This window comes from Diabrotica undecimpunctata, chromosome 7, assembly GCF_040954645.1.
Source record: "Diabrotica undecimpunctata isolate CICGRU chromosome 7, icDiaUnde3, whole genome shotgun sequence".
Taxonomy (NCBI): Eukaryota; Metazoa; Arthropoda; class Insecta; order Coleoptera; family Chrysomelidae; genus Diabrotica; species Diabrotica undecimpunctata.
In genome coordinates, this window is record NC_092809.1 from 61,950,549 (window position 1) to 61,973,528 (window position 22,980).

The following is a 22,980-nucleotide window of genomic DNA, read 5'->3' on the forward strand; positions in this document are numbered from 1 at the left end:
CAAAGGAGCTTGTTGAGACGATGATTAAAACGTGCCAAGACCTTGATGATGAACGAACAAAAAAAGTGAAGTCTATGCTGATAGAATTTCAAGATGTTTTTGCCATGGATAAGAAGGATAATGGCAAAACAAGCATAGTAAAGCATAAAATTAATACCGGAGACGCTCAGCCAATCAGACAACAACCTAGACGACTTCCATTTGCGAAAAGAGATGAAGCCGAAGACATCATCAAAGATATGAACAAACAAGGGGTAATTGAACCATCAAATAGTCCATGGACATCACCAGTAGTGCTAGTAAAGAAGAAAGATGGTTCAACACGTTTTTGTATTGACTACCGACAGCTCAATGCAGTAACTAAAAAAGATAGTTATCCTTTGCCCCGAATAGACGATACTTTGGATACACTTTCTGGTTCTCGTTGGTTCTCCACACTCGATCTGAAAAGTGGATATTGGCAAGTAGACATGGAGCCAGCTGATCGTGAAAAAACCGCATTCTCGATAGGATCAGGGCTTTGGCAGTTTACAGTTATGCCCTTTGGTTTATGTAATGCCCCGGCCACATTTGAAAGATTAATGGAGGCAGTTTTAAGAGGTCTAACATGGAAAACATGCCTGGTTTATTTGGATGATGTAATTGTGGTTGGAAGATCCTTCGATGAACATGCCAATAATCTGACAGAAGTCTTTCAACGATTGAGGGCAGCGAATTTAAAGTTAAGTCCAAAGAAATGTCACTTGTTTCGACGAGAAGTGAAATACTTGGGACATATTGTAGCAAGTAATGGTGTAACAGCTGATCCTGAAAAACTTTCAGCAATTAAGGATTGGCCTGTACCAAGAGATAAACACGAAATTAGAAGTTTTCTTGGCCTATGTACATATTACCGACGTTTTGTCAAAGGATTTGCCAACATCTCCAAGCCATTAACAAAGTTGACAGAAGAAGGCAAAGAATATACATGGAGCGAAGAGTGTCAAAGAGCTTTCGAAAACTTACAAATGGCTCTAACCAGCGCACCGATTTTAAGCTACCCTAGACAGGCAGGAAAATTTGTGTTGGACACCGATGCAAGCAACAGTGCAATAGGAGCTGTTCTCTCACAAATCCAAGATGGACAGGAGAAAGTCATCGCTTACTTTAGCAGAGTCTTGTCAAAACCAGAAAGAAACTATTGCGTTACTAGGAGAGAATTGCTAGGCGTAGTAAAGGCTTGCGAGCATTTCCATAAATACTTGTATGGCAGAAAGTTTCTTCTTCGCACGGATCACGCTGCTCTAAAATGGCTTCTACAATTCCGTAATCCAGAGGGCCAGATGGCAAGATGGTTAGAACGATTGCAAGAATATGATTACGAGATCGAACACAGGGCTGGCAGAGTTCATTCAAATGCTGATGCCCTTTCGAGACGGCCGTGCAGTGCAAACTGTAATCACTGTCTTAAATTAGAAGAACGACTTTGCCCCGTGAGACGAACCACCGTCATTAATGATCAATGGCAGCCTCAACAGCTACAAGACGCTCAAGCAGATGATCCATGTATAAAAAGAGTATTGGATTGGATGCGTCGAAGTGAAAGACCTTCTTGGCAAGACATTAGTGCATGTAGTCCAGAAGTCAAGTGTTACTGGAGCCAATGGAATTGTCTAGTGCTGAAAGATGATCTTCTGTATAGAACCTTTGAGAACGATGATGGTACAGAAACTAAGCTTCAGTTGATTGTACCTAAAAGTAAAGTGTCAGAAGTATTGCGTCAGTTGCATGACGGTGCATCAGGTGGACACTTTGGTATCACGAAGACTCTGCAAAAGGTTCGAGAACGGTTCTATTGGGTGAACTGTAAAGATGATGTAAGAAGATGGTGCCGGAAATGTGAACTGTGTGCAACCAGTAATGGGCCAGCTGGTAAAAAGAGGGCACCCATGAGACAGTACAATGTTGGTAGTCCTATGGAAAGAGTAGCAATCGACATTGCAGGTCCACTTCCAGAGACAAATGATGGAAATAAATATATCCTGGTAGCCATGGATTATTTTACGAAATGGACTGAGGCCTATGCGATACCAAATCAAGAAGCTGCTACCGTTGCAGAGGTACTTGTTAAAGAATTCTTTAGCCGATTTGGTGTTCCTTTGGAGATCCACTCCGACCAAGGGCGAAACTTTGAGTCAACCCTATTCCAAAACGTTTGTAAATTGATTGGTGTCAATAAGACCAGAACGACACCCCTGCATCCTCAATCAGATGGAATGGTCGAGAGAATGAACCGAACAATGGGTAAACACCTGTCCAAAGTTGTATCAGAACATCAAAGAGATTGGGACCAGCACATTCATTTATTCCTAATGGCCTACCGCTCGGCCGTGAATGAAACTACAGGCCAGACTCCAACCTGTCTGATGTTAGGTCGTGAAGTTCGTTTACCCTGCGACCTAGAGTTTGGCTGCAGACCTTCCGAAGAACATGTTGCAAGCGAAGATTATGTCGACCGCCTGAAGTTAAGAATGAACAACATTCATGAACTTGCCCGACAACACATTCAGATAGCCAGTGACAGAATGAAAGATCAATATGATTCTCGATGCAAGAGTGAAAGCTATAAAGTAGGTGATCTTGTTTGGCTTTATAATCCACAACGTCGTCGAGGCTTGTCTCCCAAACTGCAAAGACAATGGGAAGGTCCATATGAAATTAAAAAGAAAATAAATGACGTAATATACCGAATTAAGAAGTTGCCGAAAGGTAAACCAAAAGTAGTTCACATAAATCGTCTTGCACCATATGCTGGCTCAAATGAAACAGAAGAAGCACGAACCCTTCAACATGAGAGCAACGATGACCGGCGACCAAGCTTTAATGAATTTATGTCAAATTACGCAGAGAGAAAGAGTGCTAGATTCGGCGTGACCACAGAAGTTCAGCAGGATCTTTTTAGTGTTCCGCATAACGTCTCTCTAGCCCACTGTGTTGCCCAAGATCTTGAGATGACTAAAGGAATCTCATCCGTATTTTATAAGAAATTCGGTCGTTTGGACGAGTTAAAAAACCAGCAGCCTAAAGTTGGAAGAGTACTGAGATTAGAAGATGGTTCTCGATCTTTGTTGTATATGGTGACTAGGAGGTCGTATACAGACAGGGCAAGCTACGAGGATATATGGCGTGCTCTAACTAATTTGAAGAAAATTGTGTGCAATTACGACATCAAGAATTTGGCCTTACCCAAGATAGGCCATGCACTAGATAATCTGGATTGGAAGATTGTCAGAAGCATGCTTGAAGTAATCTTCCGAGAAACCGGCGTACGAATTACTGTGTGTTGCATTAACCCGATGAGATCGTATCCTTCAAAGTCAGTAGACTGTTATTTCTTTCTAAAGGGTTCATGCAGAGCTGGAGAGTCCTGTAGATTCCGCCATCCTGTGCCTACATATAGAGTTGATGATCGGGACGATCAGATTTAAGAGGGGAGCAGTGTTACAAACATGCTCTCGGCATGGCCCAGGTAACGGTTGCATTGCATCTCTAATACCCTTCCAGAAGCTTCTCCGTGTATCGAGTGCGAGAGAGAATAACCGGTCACGTAGGCGAACTAGAGGTGGGACAACGCCAGAATATTCTCGAACGTAGTAACTGTAGTATATATAGGTGACAATGTTAGAAGTAGAGTTAGTTATTAAGATACTACCGAACTGTAAAGTTATAAATAAATATATGTATATAAATTCGAACCGCTCGTTTTATTTAATCACGCTACAATATTTAGTCAATATTTTTAAATCTATTGACTAAATATTATGAAACGCTTATTATATTGTGTATCATCCTGATAGATAAGTAAATAAACAAAAATTACAAAAAACCAAAGTGAAAAATCTGCAAGGAGAGATCTTTTTAACCATGGAATCATTTCCAGGTTATTATCAGCATCTAATTATTATTTAGAACATACTCCAGCTAAAATATTTAAAATAGACGACCCACTAAAACACACATTTCGTATGAAAATTCTCGCTTCATAAGAAAGATGTTTACGATTTATTTCGCACAGTAAATTAGACGATCAGAAAAGTGGTAATTAAACATAGTGTTTCACTATAAATGAACAATCTACTAGAAAAACAAGTATTGTGTTTAACATTTATTAAAATACTATATTACTTAGATATATTGTAATGACTAAAAATAATGGGTCTATCAACTATGCAAGTTCAGTTAATACAAATCTTTAAAAGAAAAGTATTGAGAACCATACTTATATGATCGAGTTATCGAACAGGGTCTGTGGAGAAGGCGATATAATTATTTCGAACTCTATAGACTATAGACATGCGGATGGATAAAGTGATCCTTCTAAAATAACCATGCTAAATAGGCCGGTCTGAAGGAGGCGACCTAAACTCAGGTATCTGGACGATGTGCTGGACGATTTAAAGGAGAGGGATAATAAGGGGATGGAGAAGACAGACACTCGACAGGGAATGATGGAAGAATGTTTTGAGGGCTCACGAAGGGCTGCAGTGCTGGTGCAAAAGGGGTGGGCGCCAACTGGTAATGATGATGCAAGTTTATTATACTCGATTCTGGTTCATAATAGTATGTTGAATATTATCAGCTGTGTCATGGGGACTGCTTTCAAGCGGAATAATCAGTGTGTTGAGTAGATGTCTTATTACTATACCATATTCGCCTAACAGAAAAGTAGAATAAACAAACTAGGGACGCGTGATATATTCATTCCAAGTATCTAGAGATGCTGAAGAGGTATCTACTTGTTACAAAATCACTTATACTGTAACTGATTATATACAAAAGCGTATCAAAAGTAACAAGTAGAAACTCACAAGTAACGACAATCTACACCTCTAAACAAAGACGCATAATTTGGAGTTTTAACAGATATGGATTCAGTAATCCTTACGAATCATATTTATGTCTGTTGAATTATATAAATATAATTTTTACTTTTAATAGCTCTATATATGTGTGTTGGTATATTTATAGTGTTGGTTTATAATTATAGTGTTATTTAAATAAACTTAGAACTGTGAACATTTTTAAGGTGTTTGCTGTTTTCTCTCAACTGAAGTAAGTAAATTTAATATTATTTTGACTGTATTATAATAATTATTATGATGATAAAAGGGTTGCAAGTGTGAGTCCATAATTGAACAAATATATTAAAAAGGTCAATACTCACAATCTAATATTTACTTTCAAAGTTTTACAGAAGCGATCGGTTTCGAGGCTTACAATATTTGCCTCATCCTTAGGCCCAGCAAAGAGTTTGTTTTGTTAAAAAACAATAATATAGATATCGCCAATAAGAAGTTTTCCGCTTACATCCAGGGTACTGTCTGTCTTCATCTTTTCCTTTTGACACTATCATTGTAGTGAGGTGATATGTTGATCATTATATATGTATGTAAATAAAAGGTCTTACAAAATAAAGACCTTTAGGTCTTAACCTTGTAAGAACCTGTGACAAAACAAAAAAAAAGAAAAAAAGGACATCCTACTGCATAATATGTGATTTTCCATCTTCCACAAGTTTTTAAACTATATACAGTCCGGATGTGGATTCATTTCGCATAATGTGTCCAAAGTACTGTAACTTTCGAGATTTGATGTAGGTCAGTACCTCTCGGTTCTTCTTCATTCTTCTGAGGACCTCCTCATTGGTGACTCGGTCAGTCCACGGGATTTTAAGTATTCTCCGATATAGCCACATCTCAAATGCTTCCAATTTTCTGCACATATCTTCGTTCAAAGTCCACGATTCAACACCATAAAAAGAACAGAGAAGACGTAGGTAGCATCGCAACATTCTTACTTTTATACCAAGAGAGAGGTCGCACTTGAAGAAGGCCCCCATCCGGTTGAAGGTGGATCTAGCTTTTGATGTGGAAATGAGTAGCAATGATAAATAAAAGATACGAAATAATTCGAAATTACATAAACAAAATGGAATATTTTAAAAATGAAAAACTGTAACCCATTTTACTCATTGTACCTATCTACTTTTCCAGTACTTATTTTTCGTAATTCGATATTACTTATATGTAATAGTAAAAAGTTTTTTTCATCATTTTCAAAGAAAAACTTTCGTTTTACATCCGCAAAGTATGTTCGTTTGTGCGTTGTCGCCTATGCAATACTTTGGGGACGATCTATCGATGGATTCATATATAGTTTTGTCTCCTGAATCAAAATCTGAAAGCGGCATTTTGATATCTCGAACCATCTTCGACATAACCGGCAAGTCAAAAATAGTGATGTCACAATTCTTCTAAATATACATTCGTTTCTGCTGACACAAATAAATGTTAAATCGATATCGAAACGTCGACTTAATAAATTTTATTTATTAATGTTAATGTAATGTTAAATGTATAGGTAAGTCTATCTACCCTATAATTATGTATAAGTATTTTCCCGAACTTTTACACAAGAAGAGGTCTCTTTTTATATCATTAATGATAATATTATTACTTATTTCCAAATATTGGATTTAAAGCGTAAAATGTATAAAAACAACTTTCTATTTTTTGCCTTTTGATTAATACCACAATTAACTAATGATGTGTGAATGACAGTTTACAAAAATATTATTTAAGTATACTTCTTTGAAAGATTAATCATTGATTACTATTATTTTAACAGTAATCCTAAAAATTATAAATTAATTCATTTCAAATTCAGATGGTATAGGCTGCTAGAATCTTAATACAACCCTGTACAATTATATAAACATAGGGTTTCGCGTGTTATGTGCATGCATTTGTTGACCGCTACTTTTCTGTTAAATGAATTTACTATAAGTAAAATCGGCGTCACTTGGTCTCTTATATCAAAATGAACATTCTCCTTTTTTTTAAGAAAAACTCCCATGGTTTTCCGATGCGAATGAGTCGGAACTGAATAATTTTGGAATCAAATTCCAACTTTTTTACACTCAGTACAAGTATATGATAAATTATTATTTCATATACTTGAAATACATGGCCTCCACATACGGAAATTTACGCACAAATAAATGCATTGTTTGTAACTCATTTCCTACAAAGTAAATAATTGATTTCAAGTAGATCACTTGCAAAATAATTAGAATAAATCATACACCACTAACAATGGATGCAGGAAATGTTATAGGAAGTGACATTTCTTTCAAACTTGAAAGTTAAAATTATAATACAGGTTGTTTTGATTCAAAACTATATTCATGTAAAAGTTTATCAATTTTAAGATATTTTCTCAGTAGATTATAAGATTGGTCGATAAATATGTGGCCTAATAAGTGTATGGTGTGATTTATATTTGTAGAGTTTGTCTTTACCAATTTAGTATATTTCTGACGATATGCCAAAATTAACGTTTTGTGTGACTGAATAATGAAAAAAGCTGAGTTGAAAGAAATCATAAAATATTATATAAATCAATTTTATTTGATGACCATTGGATAAAATTACGTTAGAAAGCAGTATCTCAAAGTAATAATATCTCAAAGGACAATGTGTAAAAAATTGTAACTGAAGAATTGGAAATAAAGAAATAAAAAGATGAAACCAAAGATGACCCAGCTAGAAAAATGCTCGCTGATAGACTCCTTGGCCAGAGAGAAAAGGAAGACCGAGAACAAAATACGAGAAATATGGTAATATACGCTTGGCAGAGGGTGATGGATAGAGACGACTGGAGAAAAATTCTGAAGGAGGCTAGGACCCACACAGATTTGTAAAGCCAAAACGATGATGTTGATGATGAACCTGAAGAACACAGCAAATAAAGCTCACGGGATTCTCTACCAAAGAGGAAATCATTTTCTCATCACGAAAGGTTACTCCAACTGTTTTGAACTTCCCAAGGAATTATCTTTGTTGGCTACTTAGAAAACCTACAACAATAATTGGCAACTGTTTTTATCTGGAACCGGGAATGGCAAAATTCGGTTTCGAAACAAAAAGGATTAAAAGTAGCATTTCTCCATGGCAACCAACAGCAACAAGCAGAAGATCCCAAGTAATCCGAACACGTCTCAGACTGGACCATAGTAGGTATACACACGCATCCCCCCCCCCCCCATTCCTTGAGCCCTTGTCAGGGCGTGGTGACACTCTAAATATTATTGGCTTGCTGCTTCCATTGGCTGCGATCATGTGCCACATGGATGGCTTAATGTAGGGATTTTCCCACCAGTCTTCATTTGGTCTGCACTGGAGATCTTTCTCTTGGTCTTAGTCCTTCTACCTTTCCTTCTACTACTAATAGTTTCATGGTCCCGTTCTTATAGCTATGGGGCCGAAGTAAATTAGGGATGCTTGGTTTACTTGTTTAATATAGCCCGTCTTTTATATGAAGCTCTTCCAGAATTGACAGGTTGGTTCTATCCAGAACACGCGTAGAATTCTTCTATAGACCCACATTTTGAAGGCTTCAATCTTATTCCTATCGACTTTCTTGAGAGTCCATGTTTCAGCTGCGTGTGTAGCAATGGGAAAATAAGGACATTGACCAACCTGAGGTTAGTATTCCTTATTATTGTTCGGTCTTTCCATATTTTAATCAGTTTAGCTGTTGCGGTTCTGGCCATTGCTAGTCTACGCTAGATTTCTGAGGAGCAATCGCCATTGTTGGTTATCAGGGAGCGCAAGTATATAAATCTGTCTACAACTTCGAAATTTGCCACTTGGTGTATGTGCGGTAGATTATTCATTATAGACACGCGTACCTATTCTCAAACAGCAAAGCTTCATTGTGATGCAGTAGACAGTGTAGACCATTTCCTAATTGATTGTCCTAAATAGACCATTGAAAGACGTGTATATGGCATCCCGAGCAAACGTTACTTGGAAACAACTTTGACTACAGAAAACTAATAGGGTCTATACTGTAATATAGATATAAAAAAACTGTTTTTGTCACAACTTAGTAACTAAATCGAGAAAGGACCTCATTTAATAAAGAAAAAAGCTATTTTCCATCAGAGTAAAGCACTTGTCCACACATTTGTGAGTGGAATTACCAAATTTCCTAAATTCAGTTTTGAATCAGTTCGATCTATTCCCCAGTGTAGTTCCAAAGTTAGAACTGCTGCCAATAACTATTTGGAGTATTTGGATTCAATAAGCTACAATTAAGACATTGGAATATGATTGAACAGCCAATTGTATTGAAAAAAAAATACTGTATTTGTCGAAAGACAAAGCTAATGTTTTCTACACTTACTTATCGAATAATCCTTATATTCAATTAAGTGTGCAAATTTATGAACATTAAGAATTTCAGGGTCGTGAAAAATCAAAAATACATTGCATGCATAAAACATTACATAAATTTTATAACTTTTCGTTTATTCTAACAAGAAATATTTAAAATAATTAAGAAATATAAAGAAACACCTTTAAAACCGATAATGAAAAAGATTCTGATGTGTGTTCATTACGACCAGATTCTAAAATGTTTAAATAAAAAAATTTTAGCGCTAAAAATTTAAGATAAAAAATCTGCGTAAGTAAAAACCATAAAAAAAATATGTTCGTTTTATATTTACATACCTAATGAAAGTGTATGAATAAACATGTCTAGATAATTTTTTAGTGCATGAAAATTGTCTGTTTACTTAAAAATTAAGATTGACAAATATTTTGCAGCCCAGACAACAAAATGTATAATGAGGTAGAATCTGGTAAATATTTAACCAAAAATAATATTACTTAGTGCCTCTTTCACACAGAAATAAAATCAACAAATTGGAACAAGAAGGGACATTATAGGAAGATTGTTTAATGCATATCCTCACATAGACGAATAAGCAAAGAAATATCAAAAGAAATGATGAAAGATGTATGGAAATATAATACAGAAACTATTTTGGAAATAATAGAGCATACTATTATAATCATAATCATTATTTTTGCCTTATTATCCATATGCAGAGTCAGCATTCCCAATTACATTTTCCCTTTACAGGCATGTCTTGTCTAACCATTTTAATCTATGCTCTCTCATTTTGGCATACCTAGACCAGTAGCGCACCCAGGGGGGTTTTGACAGTTAAAACCCCCCTCAGGACCCTATTCCAACACTGTTACACATTTTAAGGACTCCAAATGGAGGTAGCATCATAAAAACCCCCCCAGAGGCAAATTCTAGGTGCGCTACTGACCTAGACTACCCCTAATATACTCATTCTTAATTTTCGATGACTCATTAACATTGCCTAAAGAAAAATACTTAAAAATAGAAGATTTCTACATTGCTATATAGAACATTATTAATGTAGTAAATATTACAAGAATTGCAGATTAGGCTATACCAGAAATCATCAGAAAGTTAAATGGTATGAGAAATGAAAAAAAAACAGCTCCCAGTAGAAAATGGCAATAGGAAGGAAAATCATCATGGTAATCAGGCATAAGAAAGGTGACGTTACAGATCTTAAAAACTACTGTCCACTCATTCTTCTCTATATGTACAAATTATGTCTTCATAAAGATACAAACAAAACAATTAACTCTCAAAACTATATTTCTATCAAAGAACAGTCAGGTTTTAGATTAGGTTATGGTACAAAAAACCACTTACCAGTTATAAAACTGTACTATAGTAGTTAACTCTGATGACCAAGACAAAATAATAGCTGCACTAACAGATTGTAAAGTGGATCTTAACATTAATTAAGAATAACTAGAAGAACTACAATTTATCCATAATAACACATATATAAGTGCTATATTTCAGGCACATATGAAGAGTAGACATCCAACATGGTGCATGAATGATTAAGTTACATCAAACAGGATTTAGGTCATTTAGGTGACACAAGATCAGGACCACTGGAAAAAACTGAATGAGGCTACAGGTTGTCTGACAACATTTTGTCACTTCTGATATCCAAGAATATTTTGAGAATTTCCAACATCACACAGAAAATATCTTTAAAATAAAAAGATAAGCAGTTCCTAAGTCGGGAAGTACAAGAGACTAGAAGAAGATGCACTACACCTGCATAACTCAAATATAAACTGGCTATGATCAAGTGGGACAACATTATTCATTATTTTAAATCAATCTTGGAGAACAGATCTGGCTTTCAAGCCAATTTGTATATGATATAAAAGTAATACTAAGAAATTTTTATTTCAGAATTTCATCTGTTTCTTCCTTAATTATCTAATTATTACTCTCCCACCAAGCAGCTGAGTACCCAAAAACATTTCCTAAAACATTCTAATTTGTCTACACATCTAAAAAAAACATTTTAATTTGTGTTCCAGTAAATAACTAATATCTATATAAAGTTTCTTTGTAGATGTGAAAAGTCTTTTAAGATTCATTTCATTCAGTGTGCAAGTAAGTATATGAAAAATAAACTTTTTGAAATCATTATAACACAAAAACATTGCAAATGTGTATTATATATTATAAATTTAACCATCAACCTGTTATAAATGAAGGAAATGATCATTTGGCTATGCAGAAAGGATATTTAGAGGCATCTATAACAATGTAATAGATGAATACTGTGAACCTCAGGAGTTGAATTCTGAAGTACTCCACAGAATGGAAAAATAAAGTATGACAATAAAAACAAAACAAAAATTAGAGTACTTTAAACATAATTATGACAAATAATGAGACATATGGATTACTTCAGTTGGTTATTGAAGGGAAAGTCTTTCGCAAGGGAGGCACAGGAAGACAAAGTATTTCTTGGCACCATAACCTCAGAACTTGGTTCGATATGACAATCACAGCAAGCAACTTTCCAAGCAGTTTCCAAGTAACTATAACAAGGTCAAAATTGCCATGACAATCGGATCAGCACCACAAAAAGAAAGTTTTGGGTAGAGAACAAGATAATTCTAAAGTAAGAAAATTACACTGGAACTAAACTTTCAAGTGGAAAAACATCGAGTCTTAATTGAAAAAGATAAAATTATATGTTGTGTCAACTTGAATGGGCGAGCAGACTAGTAAAAGTAGCAGGAAATAAGTCTCCAATCAAGGAAATAGGAAGAAGAGAAGCAATGTAAATGTTTATAGAACTGTATTGAAAATTTTGTAATTTTTGTAGACGTCTTTCATAAATAATTGGAGTTTATAACTATCTCCCAACAGCAAATCAGTTCCGGTTACAAAAAAAGCTTTGAAAAGACGAGAAACACCTTTATAAAGGAGAGGAAAAACTCAAAAAAAGACTTAATTCGTCTTTTGGATGTATTTATATGCATGAATACTGTACCAGACGAGAACCATCAACTTATAAACTTAAAAAATATTAAGAACTAACTTCAAAAAGACCCTGTAGAATATTTATAATCAAATATCTGATAATTTTTGCACTTTGTATAAAACTTCAATTTATATCCCTTTAAGATATAGCGATCATACGCCGCTGGCCAAAACATACAACAATGCTTTCTTACATACAGATACAGAATTTATTGACTAAAAAGACTGAGTAACCGCAAGTTGTAGGAAACCTAAATACACGATACATTAAATATTAATTAATTGCTTACCTGCCATCTATTCCGGCTTGTGAGTCAATACAAATAAAGAAATGACGTAACTATCAGTTATTTCAAACCGGCTTTTTTCAAAAATATTTTTGATTTTCTCTTTAAATTAAGAAATGATAGATTTTTAAACTAGCATTAACTATTAAAAGTAAATTAATACTCAATTAATTAATGAACTACGCTCAATAATTAAATAGTAGAAAGTTGCTTTGGATTGGAAAACCACATGTTAATAATTAGTGAAACAATGGAAACATACCAACATTAAAAAAATTGTCATTGTTTTAATAAAAATCTGTTATTCCTAGACATCAACCAAACATTCCTACAGTCATATTTCTCTGACGAGTTTGTTACACACTTACAACTATATAAAAGCACTAAAACAATGTAAATTCTCTCTCCCGCCATTTTCTATGCCGCTAAACGCTGCCGCCCAAGACAATGAAATTATAAGGAATATTGAAATCGTTTGTTCTTCTAATGTAAATTATTATGTACAAAGACTCACCTGGGTTTTTCTACCTTATCCGTCATATTTGGGGTTGATTTTCTTTTTGTTAATAAAAAAAAACGAGAGATTTGTGTAGCGTACCGCGTGTTGCTGTGGACGATTTGGCGAGGTCTTATAATCGGAGGAGTCCGTTATGTGTGTCAATCGATGTAGGCGCTATCTCCTTTCAGCGTGATGTAAACGACAATGACAGAGAAAAGCTGTACAGCAATCAGTGCCATCACTTTGCAAATCATTATTTTTACCTGAGTTTTAATTATTTTTCGGTTAGACGGAAATAGAGCGCGTACTATTTATATTGTATAAAAAAAGACAACTATTAATGTTATTAATCAAATAAATTCTTTTGGTTCATTTTAAAATGCCTAAGTTTCCGACTCTCGGAAGCATAATTTCAAAGCCAGTTTATTTACTTTTTCATTTTAAATATATTTTTGATGATTCTTATACCCTAATATTTTTATCAGTTTAATAATTATTCGAATAACCTATATAAATGAAGAATGTCTAAAGTTATTTAGATAAGTTCGATATTATATTTCCTATTAATTCTATCAGATAAAAAATAGAAAGTATTATTGCGATAAGAGCTAAAAATGTAAAATTAAATAGCTGATTAAAATAAAAAGTTTATCAATTAAACTTGATCAAGGGCTATCAGTAAAAATAATCCTACACATGACGAACTATTATATCTATATGTATCTATCTATATCTTATACATAGGTACCTACAACATACTTAGGTATCTTATTTCATTATATAACCCATGTAGGTACGTATACGTATCTCTATATTCTTATAATTCTAGCAATTTCGAAACGGTGATGTGGTTTCTAGCGGAAGTGATAGCCAGATCTTTAGATATACATAGTAGAGAACGTCGATATAATTATATTATACTATTATATTACTAGTATATTACATCGCTGGTAGAGAAGCATGAGGTTGTTACCACCGTCATATCCAATCTAAAGAACAAAGAAGGAATAGAGATCACTAATATAAACGAAGTTATACAAATAACGCCAGAATATTAGAGAAACTTCTATAACATAAAAGTGAAACCAACAAAAGCAATTGTAAATCAATTTAGGATACAAGTAAAAATAAAGAACATTGCTTTTGTTTGCTTGTATGCTCTGCACCTCCATCTTCAGCCTGATCTGGGCCGAGACGTGGTTATATTCTGTTTTAATGTGGGGGTCACGAGTTTGTTGGAATTGACGTAGAAGACGTCTGTTGTGTTTGATCTTATTTATCATATGCTGTGGAAGTGGGGCCTGGTAGGATTTATAACTCTGTTGGGAACTGAAGTATCAATCGCTTGATTTATCAAATCTTGGAGAACCGTGATACCTCTATCGATATCAATGTATACATCTAGGTTACCTAACTGGAATATTATTAGATAGAAAATGTTTGTAAAAATATTCTTTTAGTAGGATGGACCATCCGAAACAAAATCAGGAAAGCCAAAGAAAAATGGATGAACAGAATATGTGGGGAACTGAAGGAATTATTAAGAAAACATGACTACTTCAATGCATACAGAAAGGTTAATGAAGTCACAAATTAAAGAAAAAATTTACTACACCAACTCTAGTAGATGATAACAACCAAATGGTATCTAGCCCAGAAAATGTAGAAAATAATGGAAAACATACATCGAAGATCTGTTTAATGACGAGAGAACAGAACCACAAATGAATATAGTAGGTAAACTGTATCCAGAAATTTAGTGTCTCATTATAAAAGTTATTTTAATAACAGCTGTAAAACTGAATAATCCCTTGTAAGTACTCTATTGTTGTATAATTATCACAGTTATCCAAGCTGACAGGACCGGCATATAGCCAAGTCATTTGTAGGTTAGTACATATAATCAGATCAAATATTATCATTCAAGCGTAATGTCAAAAAACTCTTTTTATAAAACATACAAATTTCCCATAATTATTGTATTCTTTTATTAATCATTATTTTAAGTCTCAACGAAATAAAAGCGCCCAAAATTATGAAGATCTTAATTTAGTTAAATTGACTGGACCGGTGGTGGAAATTAATAAGTTTTAGGAAAACGGGTAATATCCCAAACACATTAGAACTGACAAACCCGTATATACAGTTATAATGAGTAAACGTTTAACTTAATTGACCTATTTACAAATTACTTGGAATTTATATAACTTTCTACCTGTTACTTATCGTTATTTGTTTTTTAATTTGAAAAGACTTGTACGATGACAAACTAACACTTAAAAGTCTGCTTCGACGGAATTGGTTGTAAAGTCGTTTGAGTGTTCAGTTTGTGCAAAAAATTAGTTCAGTATTGTAATAAAAGTGTTTATTCTTTTAGAGTGTGTACACTTGCCGGTGAATCCACATAGTCAAATTTATCTTTATTGTATGAAACAATGTGGCGTCCCTGGAGTCCAGAGGATAATAAGGCAATTCTGCCAGTTAATGAACCGGAAGCAAATCGACAAGGAGGTGATCTCATTCAAGTATTAGAACCTGAACAGCGCCAACGAATACATTTATCTACTGATGCAAAACAAATTATTGCTAATGTTTTTCAAACTCTTGTCGAAAAAAATATGGACAGTAACGAAGCCTTACATGAAACGGCAACTTTGACTAAAAAACCATTATCCACAGTCAGAAAAATTGTAACTAATCCTATTATACCAAGATTAATAAGACGGGATAACAGTATTTCTCGGAAGCTCGATCGTGCAGATGAAGATCTTATTCGTCGCAAAGTGTATGCCTTGTATGAACAACAAATTGTACCCACACTAGATATATTAGTTGACAGGCTTCACGTCGACAACACTAAAATTAAGTGCTGTAGAACAACTGTTTGGAAGTGTTTGCAACGTATAGGGTTTAAATACAAAAAAGTAGATAAAAGACAGGTACTTCTGGAATCCAATCTTTTACGGATATGGCGAATGGAATATTTAAACAAAATTAAACAGTGTCGTCGAGATAATCGACCTATTATTTATTTAGATGAAACGTGGTTTGATACACACGATACGCCATCTAAAGGTTGGATAGATAATAGTCAATCTTGTTGAACAAAAGCGCCTTCTAATAGAGGAAAAAGAATAACAATATTCCATGCTGGATCAGTCGATGGATGGGTTCCAAATGCCTTATCTCTATCAGCTAAAAACATCAGTGATTCATGTCTCGATTACCATCACAACACAACTTCAGATATATTTGAAGACTGGTTCAAAAATAAGTTAATACCCAACATACCCCCTAATAGTGTTGTAGTTATGGACAATGCAACATATCATAGCAGGCAATTAAATAAAATTCCCAGTTCAAGCGATACGAAAATAACAATACAGAATTACTTGTATGACAAAGATATTTATTTTCACATAGATAATACTAAGAAGGATTTATTGGACATTTTAAAAAGTTTCGCATTGAAAAAAGAATACTTTTGTGATAATTATGCCGAAAACATGGGTCATACGATTTTAAGACTTCCACTATATTACTGTGTATTTAACCCAATTGAACATATGTGGCATCAACTTAAGTCAAGAGTTCGAAGAAATAATACTTCGCCACATTTAAATGCATCTGTCCTGCATTTAATTGAAAAGGAAGTACTCAAAATTGATGCGAATAGTTGGAAAAATGCAGTCTCATATGTTATGTTATATATAATATACAAAATATTATCATCAATTTAAAAGACGACAGTGATAGTGACACAGATTTAACATAATATCTATGTGATGTAATATTTATACTCGTTTTGTGTGTGTGTGTGTGTGTGTGTGTGTGTGTGTGTGTGTGTGTGTGTGTGTGTGTGTGTGTGTGTGTGTGTGTGTGTGTGTGTGTGTGTGTGTGTGTGTGTGTGTGTGTGTGTGTGTGTGTGTGTGTGTGTGTGTGTGTGTGTGTGTGTGTGTGTGTGTGTGTGTGTGTGTGTGTGTGTGTGTGTGTGTGTGTGTGTGTGTGTGTGTGTGTGTGTGTGTGTGTGTGTGTGTGTGTGTGTGTGTGTGTGTGTGTGTGTGTGTGTGTGTGTGTGTGTGTGTGTGTGTGTGTGTGTGTGTGTGTGTGTGTGTGTGTGTGTGTGTGTGTGTGTGTGTGTGTGTGTGTGTGTGTGTGTGTGTGTGTGTGTGTGTGTGTGTGTGTGTGTGTGTGTGTGTGTGTGTGTGTGTGTGTGTGTGTGTGTGTGTGTGTGTGTGTGTGTGTGTGTGTGTGTGTGTGTGTGTGTGTGTGTGTGTGTGTGTGTGTGTGTGTGTGTGTGTGTGTGTGTGTGTGTGTGTGTGTGTGTGTGTGTGTGTGTGTGTGTGTGTGTGTGTGTGTGTGTGTGTGTGTGTGTGTGTGTGTGTGTGTGTGTGTGTGTGTGTGTGTGTGTGTGTGTGTGTGTGTGTGTGTGTGTGTGTGTGTGTGTGTGTGTGTGTGTGTGTGTGTGTGTGTGTGTGTGTGTGTGTGTGTGTGTGTGTGTGTGTGTGTGTGTGTGTGTGTGTGTGTGTGTGTGTGTGTGTGTGTGTGTGTGTGTGTGTGTGTGTGTGTGTGTGTGTGTGTGTGTGTGTGTGTGTGTGTGTGTGTGTGTGTGTGTGTGTGTGTGTGTGTGTGTGTGTGTGTGTGTGTGTGTGTGTGTGTGTGTGTGTGTGTGTGTGTGTGTGTGTGTGTGTGTGTGTGTGTGTGTGTGTGTGTGTGTGTGTGTGTGTGTGTGTGTGTGTGTGTGTGTGTGTGTGTGTGTGTGTGTGTGTGTGTGTGTGTGTGTGTGTGTGTGTGTGTGTGTGTGTGTGTGTGTGTGTGTGTGTGTGTGTGTGTGTGTGTGTGTGTGTATGTGTGTGTGTTTTGTGTTTTATTGGCACTGGTTTTCACAACCAACTGGCCAGTCAATTTCATAATGATTTTTTTAGACTATAATTTATCACTAACTCAGGGGAGTAATGTGTAGTCTCTGTGTTAAGTAAATATCTTGTTACTTTAGTAAAGTCGACGTTATTGTCTTTACAAAGGGATGCTAATTGTATCCGAACGTTTGCGGTCCCTCAGGTGAGTACCGATTTACTCGTTTTAAAAGGTTCATATTTATTCATGTTGACATGTTATGTTTAACTTTTCCGTTGCATGTCTGAAAAAGTTGGCAAAAAATGATAAATTTCTTTATTAATAATTTCACGAAAAAAAATTATTCTTCACTAAAGGTTGTGCATCACATAAAATTATTAATCAATAATCTTCTAAAATATTAAGTGGTAGATAGGGAAAATCATAATTATTAATTAATACTGAAGTGATTTTAAATTTAGATATACAAGAAAATGCTATTTTAAAATGTTTGTAGGTATTAAAAATTATGTCCAAGTTTAGATTCATGGCCTTCTAATAATTAAATAATACATTTAAAGTAAAAAGTAAATAAAAAATACTTTTGCATTTGTTGATTTTGTATATTGAATAAGTTATCAGTTTATGTATTTTTCCCTTAATTATCTAGATATTTATTTAAATTAAATATGTAATGTAAATGCCAAATAAAATATAAAATTCGTTAAGCCGGCCCTTTTTACTATTTACCTGAAGAGGCAAATCTCTTTATGGCGTCGACTTTATCAGCGGGATACTTTTAAATTCTGCATAAGTCAGTTCTTATAATTGTGAATGAAGTATACAAGACATAATACTTGATATATTAAAATCGGAAGTAACAAAAACAATCAATACGACAAAGCCACGAAAGGCTTCAGGTCCAGATGATATATATATACATATATATATATATATATATATATATATATATATATATATATATATATATATATATATATATATCAATATATATATATATATATATATATATATATATATATATATATATATATATATATATATACATATATCAAAATATATACCACTGGAATCTTCCCAGAAGACTGGCTTAGATCGACATTTATACCCTATACCCAAGAAAATTAAAGCAAATAGATGTAATAGATGTTCACAGTTCAGATTAATAAATCGTCTAACCCTAATTCTGAAAATTTTACTCAAATTGTACATCAACTTAAATACCGAGAATGCGAAAGAAATCTGAGCGACAATCAATTTGAATTTCGTATGGGGCTTGGTACGAGGGAGTCATTATTTGGCCTTCAGATACAAAAATACCGAGGTCAACGAAAAGACGTGTTTCTCTGTTTTATCGACTACGAAAAAGCGTTAGATCGAGTAAAACACACAGAACTCATAGAAATCCTAATACAACATGGTATAGACCATAACAGGGTGGCCCTTATTAAAAACCTATATTGGGATCAAATGGCGACGATTAAAATAGACAATCATATGACACAGAAATGTCAATAAAAAGAGGAGTTCGCCAGGGCTGCGTACTTTCTCCACTATTGTTTAATATATATTCCGAAAAGATCTTCCAAAATGCCCTCGAAAATATTGAAGAAGGAATAAAAATCAACGGAGAATATGTAAACAACGTAAGATACGCAGACGACACCATCATTATTGGGGACAGTGTTGATCGTTTGCAACGACTTTTGTATGCCAAAACCACAGAGGGAGATAGCTTGGGGCTTAATATAAACACAAATAAAACAAAAGTAATGGACGTTACATGTGCACCAAATGTCGACATTAATATTCGTATCTACAACAAGCAGATAGAACTCGTACAAAAATTCTAGTATCTTGGTTGCTGGATAACAAACGATATTGACTACGAAGTTGAAATACGTGCTCGTATAGAGTATGCTAGGTCCGCTTTTCAAATAATGAAAAAAATTTTAATAAACTCTACCTTATTGTTGGATATTCGATACCAATTTGTAAAAACATTCATTTATTCCATATTGCTATACATAGTGGAAACATGGACTCTCGGAATCACAGGTATGAGACGTGTAGAAGCCTTTGAGATGTGGGTTTTTCGAAGGATGCTGAAGATCTCTTGGACAGAGCATGTGACCAACAAAGAGGTGCTGAAAAGAATGGGGACTGAGAGAGAACTCCCAAATATTGTAAAAACCAGAAAAACAAGTTATCTAGGACATATTTACAAAGGAACAAAATACAACTTCCTACTACTGATAATGGAAGGGAAAGTGGAAGGAAGAAGAGGTCCAGGAAGAAGAAAATGCTCCTGGCTGAAAAATGTAAGAGACTGGACAGGCATGGACACACATTCGATACTAAGAACAGCTCAAGATAGAGAGCAATTTGCTGTAGTTTTATTTAGTTGATTACTTTTCAATGTCATATTCGGGCATCTCCAGGAACATGGTATGACTTCCCTAAAGCAGTAAACTGAATACGTAGTCTGTCATTACCGTCTAATAAAAATATGTTTTAATATAATTTATATTATTTTCATTTTCGTGTAAAGTTTGTAATTTATAGCATTTTCCTTAATTTGTGCCATACGCTAAATACCATGACCTATTCATCTCATAATTTGAGTTCTAATACATACGTATTGTAATATTCTATTATATATTCGGTCATTCTTTCCTTCCCCTGATCAAGTATTAGCTCAAATAGAAAGAATTTTGAAACGTATATTAATTTTATTAAAGATTATTCTGCAGATTTGAAGATGGGGGAAGATTGCATAGTTTAAAGAAGAAAAATGAGGTGCAAAAAGTTCTTAAAAGTCATGGATTCTGCAATTTTCGTTTTCAACTATCTAAACGATTATTATTTTCAAAAAACAAGAAAGGATGTTTTTATCTCACAGGCGAACCATTTTGTAAAAATTGACTTTTTGAGTCCAAGAGATAAATATTTGGGTACAGAGAGTAAAATTCGAATATATAAAATATGAATAAAGCCACATAGTAGTCTCAAAAAGAGCTGTATCATCATTCAGGGACGAAAGGGCTGATGACGAAAAAAAAATTAAGATGTCAATAAGTGTAAGAAGAATTTGACTTAGAAACAGCAAACAAACAAGCAATTTGGTTAAACCCAGTCAGAGAGACTTGCACACCCCTTAGAATGACATTCGGGTGTAACAATTCATTGGAGCGAGGTGTATTAATTCGTGTTTAAAACAGGAATCACTCCATCGCACTCAATACTCCAGATGGTCCTTTTCCCCCCTATAGCACTTTGATACGCGATAGGGGCTCACTATCAGCCAAATGCTTTACGTGTGTAAGTACTGCGTACAAGAACTCCAACACGATATCATAACCCGATCAATGTTATTGTGATATAGAATACAGTCGACTCGCGTTAATTCAAAATTGCAATAATTCGATCCTCTCTATAATTCAAAGGTATCATGAGCTCCCTACAAAATCTCTTTATATTTCGAACTAAATCAATACATTTTTATGCACTTGGTAATTCGAACGAAAAAAATGATTGCTTTATAACAAAACGACGCGTTAATTCGAACTCATCGGCATCCAACACTCGACACGACAATTCAAAGTTGCAGAGAGAAAGAGGCCAAAAGATTGTTATAAGTTCAGTTCAAACTTGTATCAACATGCCTTTGTTTTTATTATGATTAATTTGACTACACACTTCTCACTAATTGATTTGTTTAGTTATTAGTTACTGTTACTCTGAACCCTAGAGAGTATAAATGTTTGACGATTGCTGAAGAGAAGAAGTTAATCCAAAAAGTAGAGGAAGGTGAGAAGAAAAGTGATTTTGCAAAAGAATTTAAGATTCCTCTAAGTACTCTCTCAACCACAATAAAGCATAAGGAGAAAATTAATGATGCTCAAACTGCTGGAGTACGGAAAAGAACTAGGTACTAAAGGTGAATTTCCTCGTCTGGAAGAAAGTTTGCTCATTTGGCTAAGACAGTGTAGAGAACAAAAAGTGTATTAGCGGAAACTTGTTAGAGGAAAAAGCAAAAGAGTTCGCGTCTACTCTAAGCAACAAAATCTTTGCGGCAAGTGAAGGGTGGCTTAGAGATTTCAAAAAGAGAAATGTAGTTGTGTTTAAAAAATATTGTGGGGAAAGTGGAAGTGTTGATGGCGCAGTTTGCTGACATTGGCACGGCAAATTGAAGACCTTGATTAAAAACTATGATGCCCGAGACATTTTTAATACTGATGAAACTGGCTTATTTTTCAAATGTTTACCGGACAAGGCGCTTACTTTTAAAGATAAAAAATGTCATGGGAAAAAACGTAGGAAAGAGAGGTTGACAGTTTTACTTACAGTAAATATGGACGGATCGGAAAAACTTAAACTTAACAAAAACTTAAAAAATCGATGTTTCAAAGGTGTGAAAACTTTTTGCTAACAAAAAATCTTTTATGACGACAAAACTTTTTAACAACTGGCTTTTAACAGTTAATGGGGACATGAAATGACAAAAGCGGAAAATTTTACTATTTTTAGACAATTGCACTGTCCACAACAGTCCTCCTATATTGTCCAACGTGGAACTTTACTTTTTTCCGCCAAATACAGCTTCCAAATTGCAACCATTGGACCAAGGGATCATCCATAATTTTAAGACATTCTATCGCAAAGAAATTGTTAAGCTCGTTTTAGATTATCTCGACAAGCAGCTAACTACAAATATCACGGTTCTGACAGCTATTTTATTGATTGACAAGGCATGGAGAGGTGTAACACCCCTAACAATTCTCAACTGCTTAAAAAAATTTGGGTTTTTAAAAGAAGATCAGGATAATCTTCCAATATTTATATGATGAAGAACCAGCAATAGAAGAATTAGTTGAGATCAGCGATATGAGTTTTTCTGACTTTGTTTAAGTGGATGAACATGTTGCTGTTGAAGGTGAGTACGATACATCAGAACCTTTGGCAGAGATGTCAGTTAAGCAAGCAAGATCCTCATTCGATACCTTACAAACCTTATGTCTACAAAACGAAAGTGATAAAAAAGCATTTCAGGCACTTTTTCTCTTAAAAAAAAATTATTGAGCAGTCTGATCAGCAGCA

The 22,980-nt window shown here is 34.7% G+C and overlaps 1 protein-coding gene across 1 annotated transcript in view; it reads right to left on the bottom strand.

The window, feature by feature from the left end:
- The window catches only part of Df31 (Decondensation factor 31), a 37,692-nt gene extending 24,494 nt beyond the window's left edge, over positions 1-13,198 (bottom strand). The window contains exon 1 of the mRNA XM_072537442.1: positions 13,039-13,198. Within this exon, the coding sequence (XP_072393543.1) occupies positions 13,039-13,064 (26 nt within the window). The 5' untranslated portion in view covers positions 13,065-13,198. The remainder of the gene's footprint in view (positions 1-13,038) is intronic.
- Between the last annotated feature and the right edge of the window lie 9,782 nt (positions 13,199-22,980).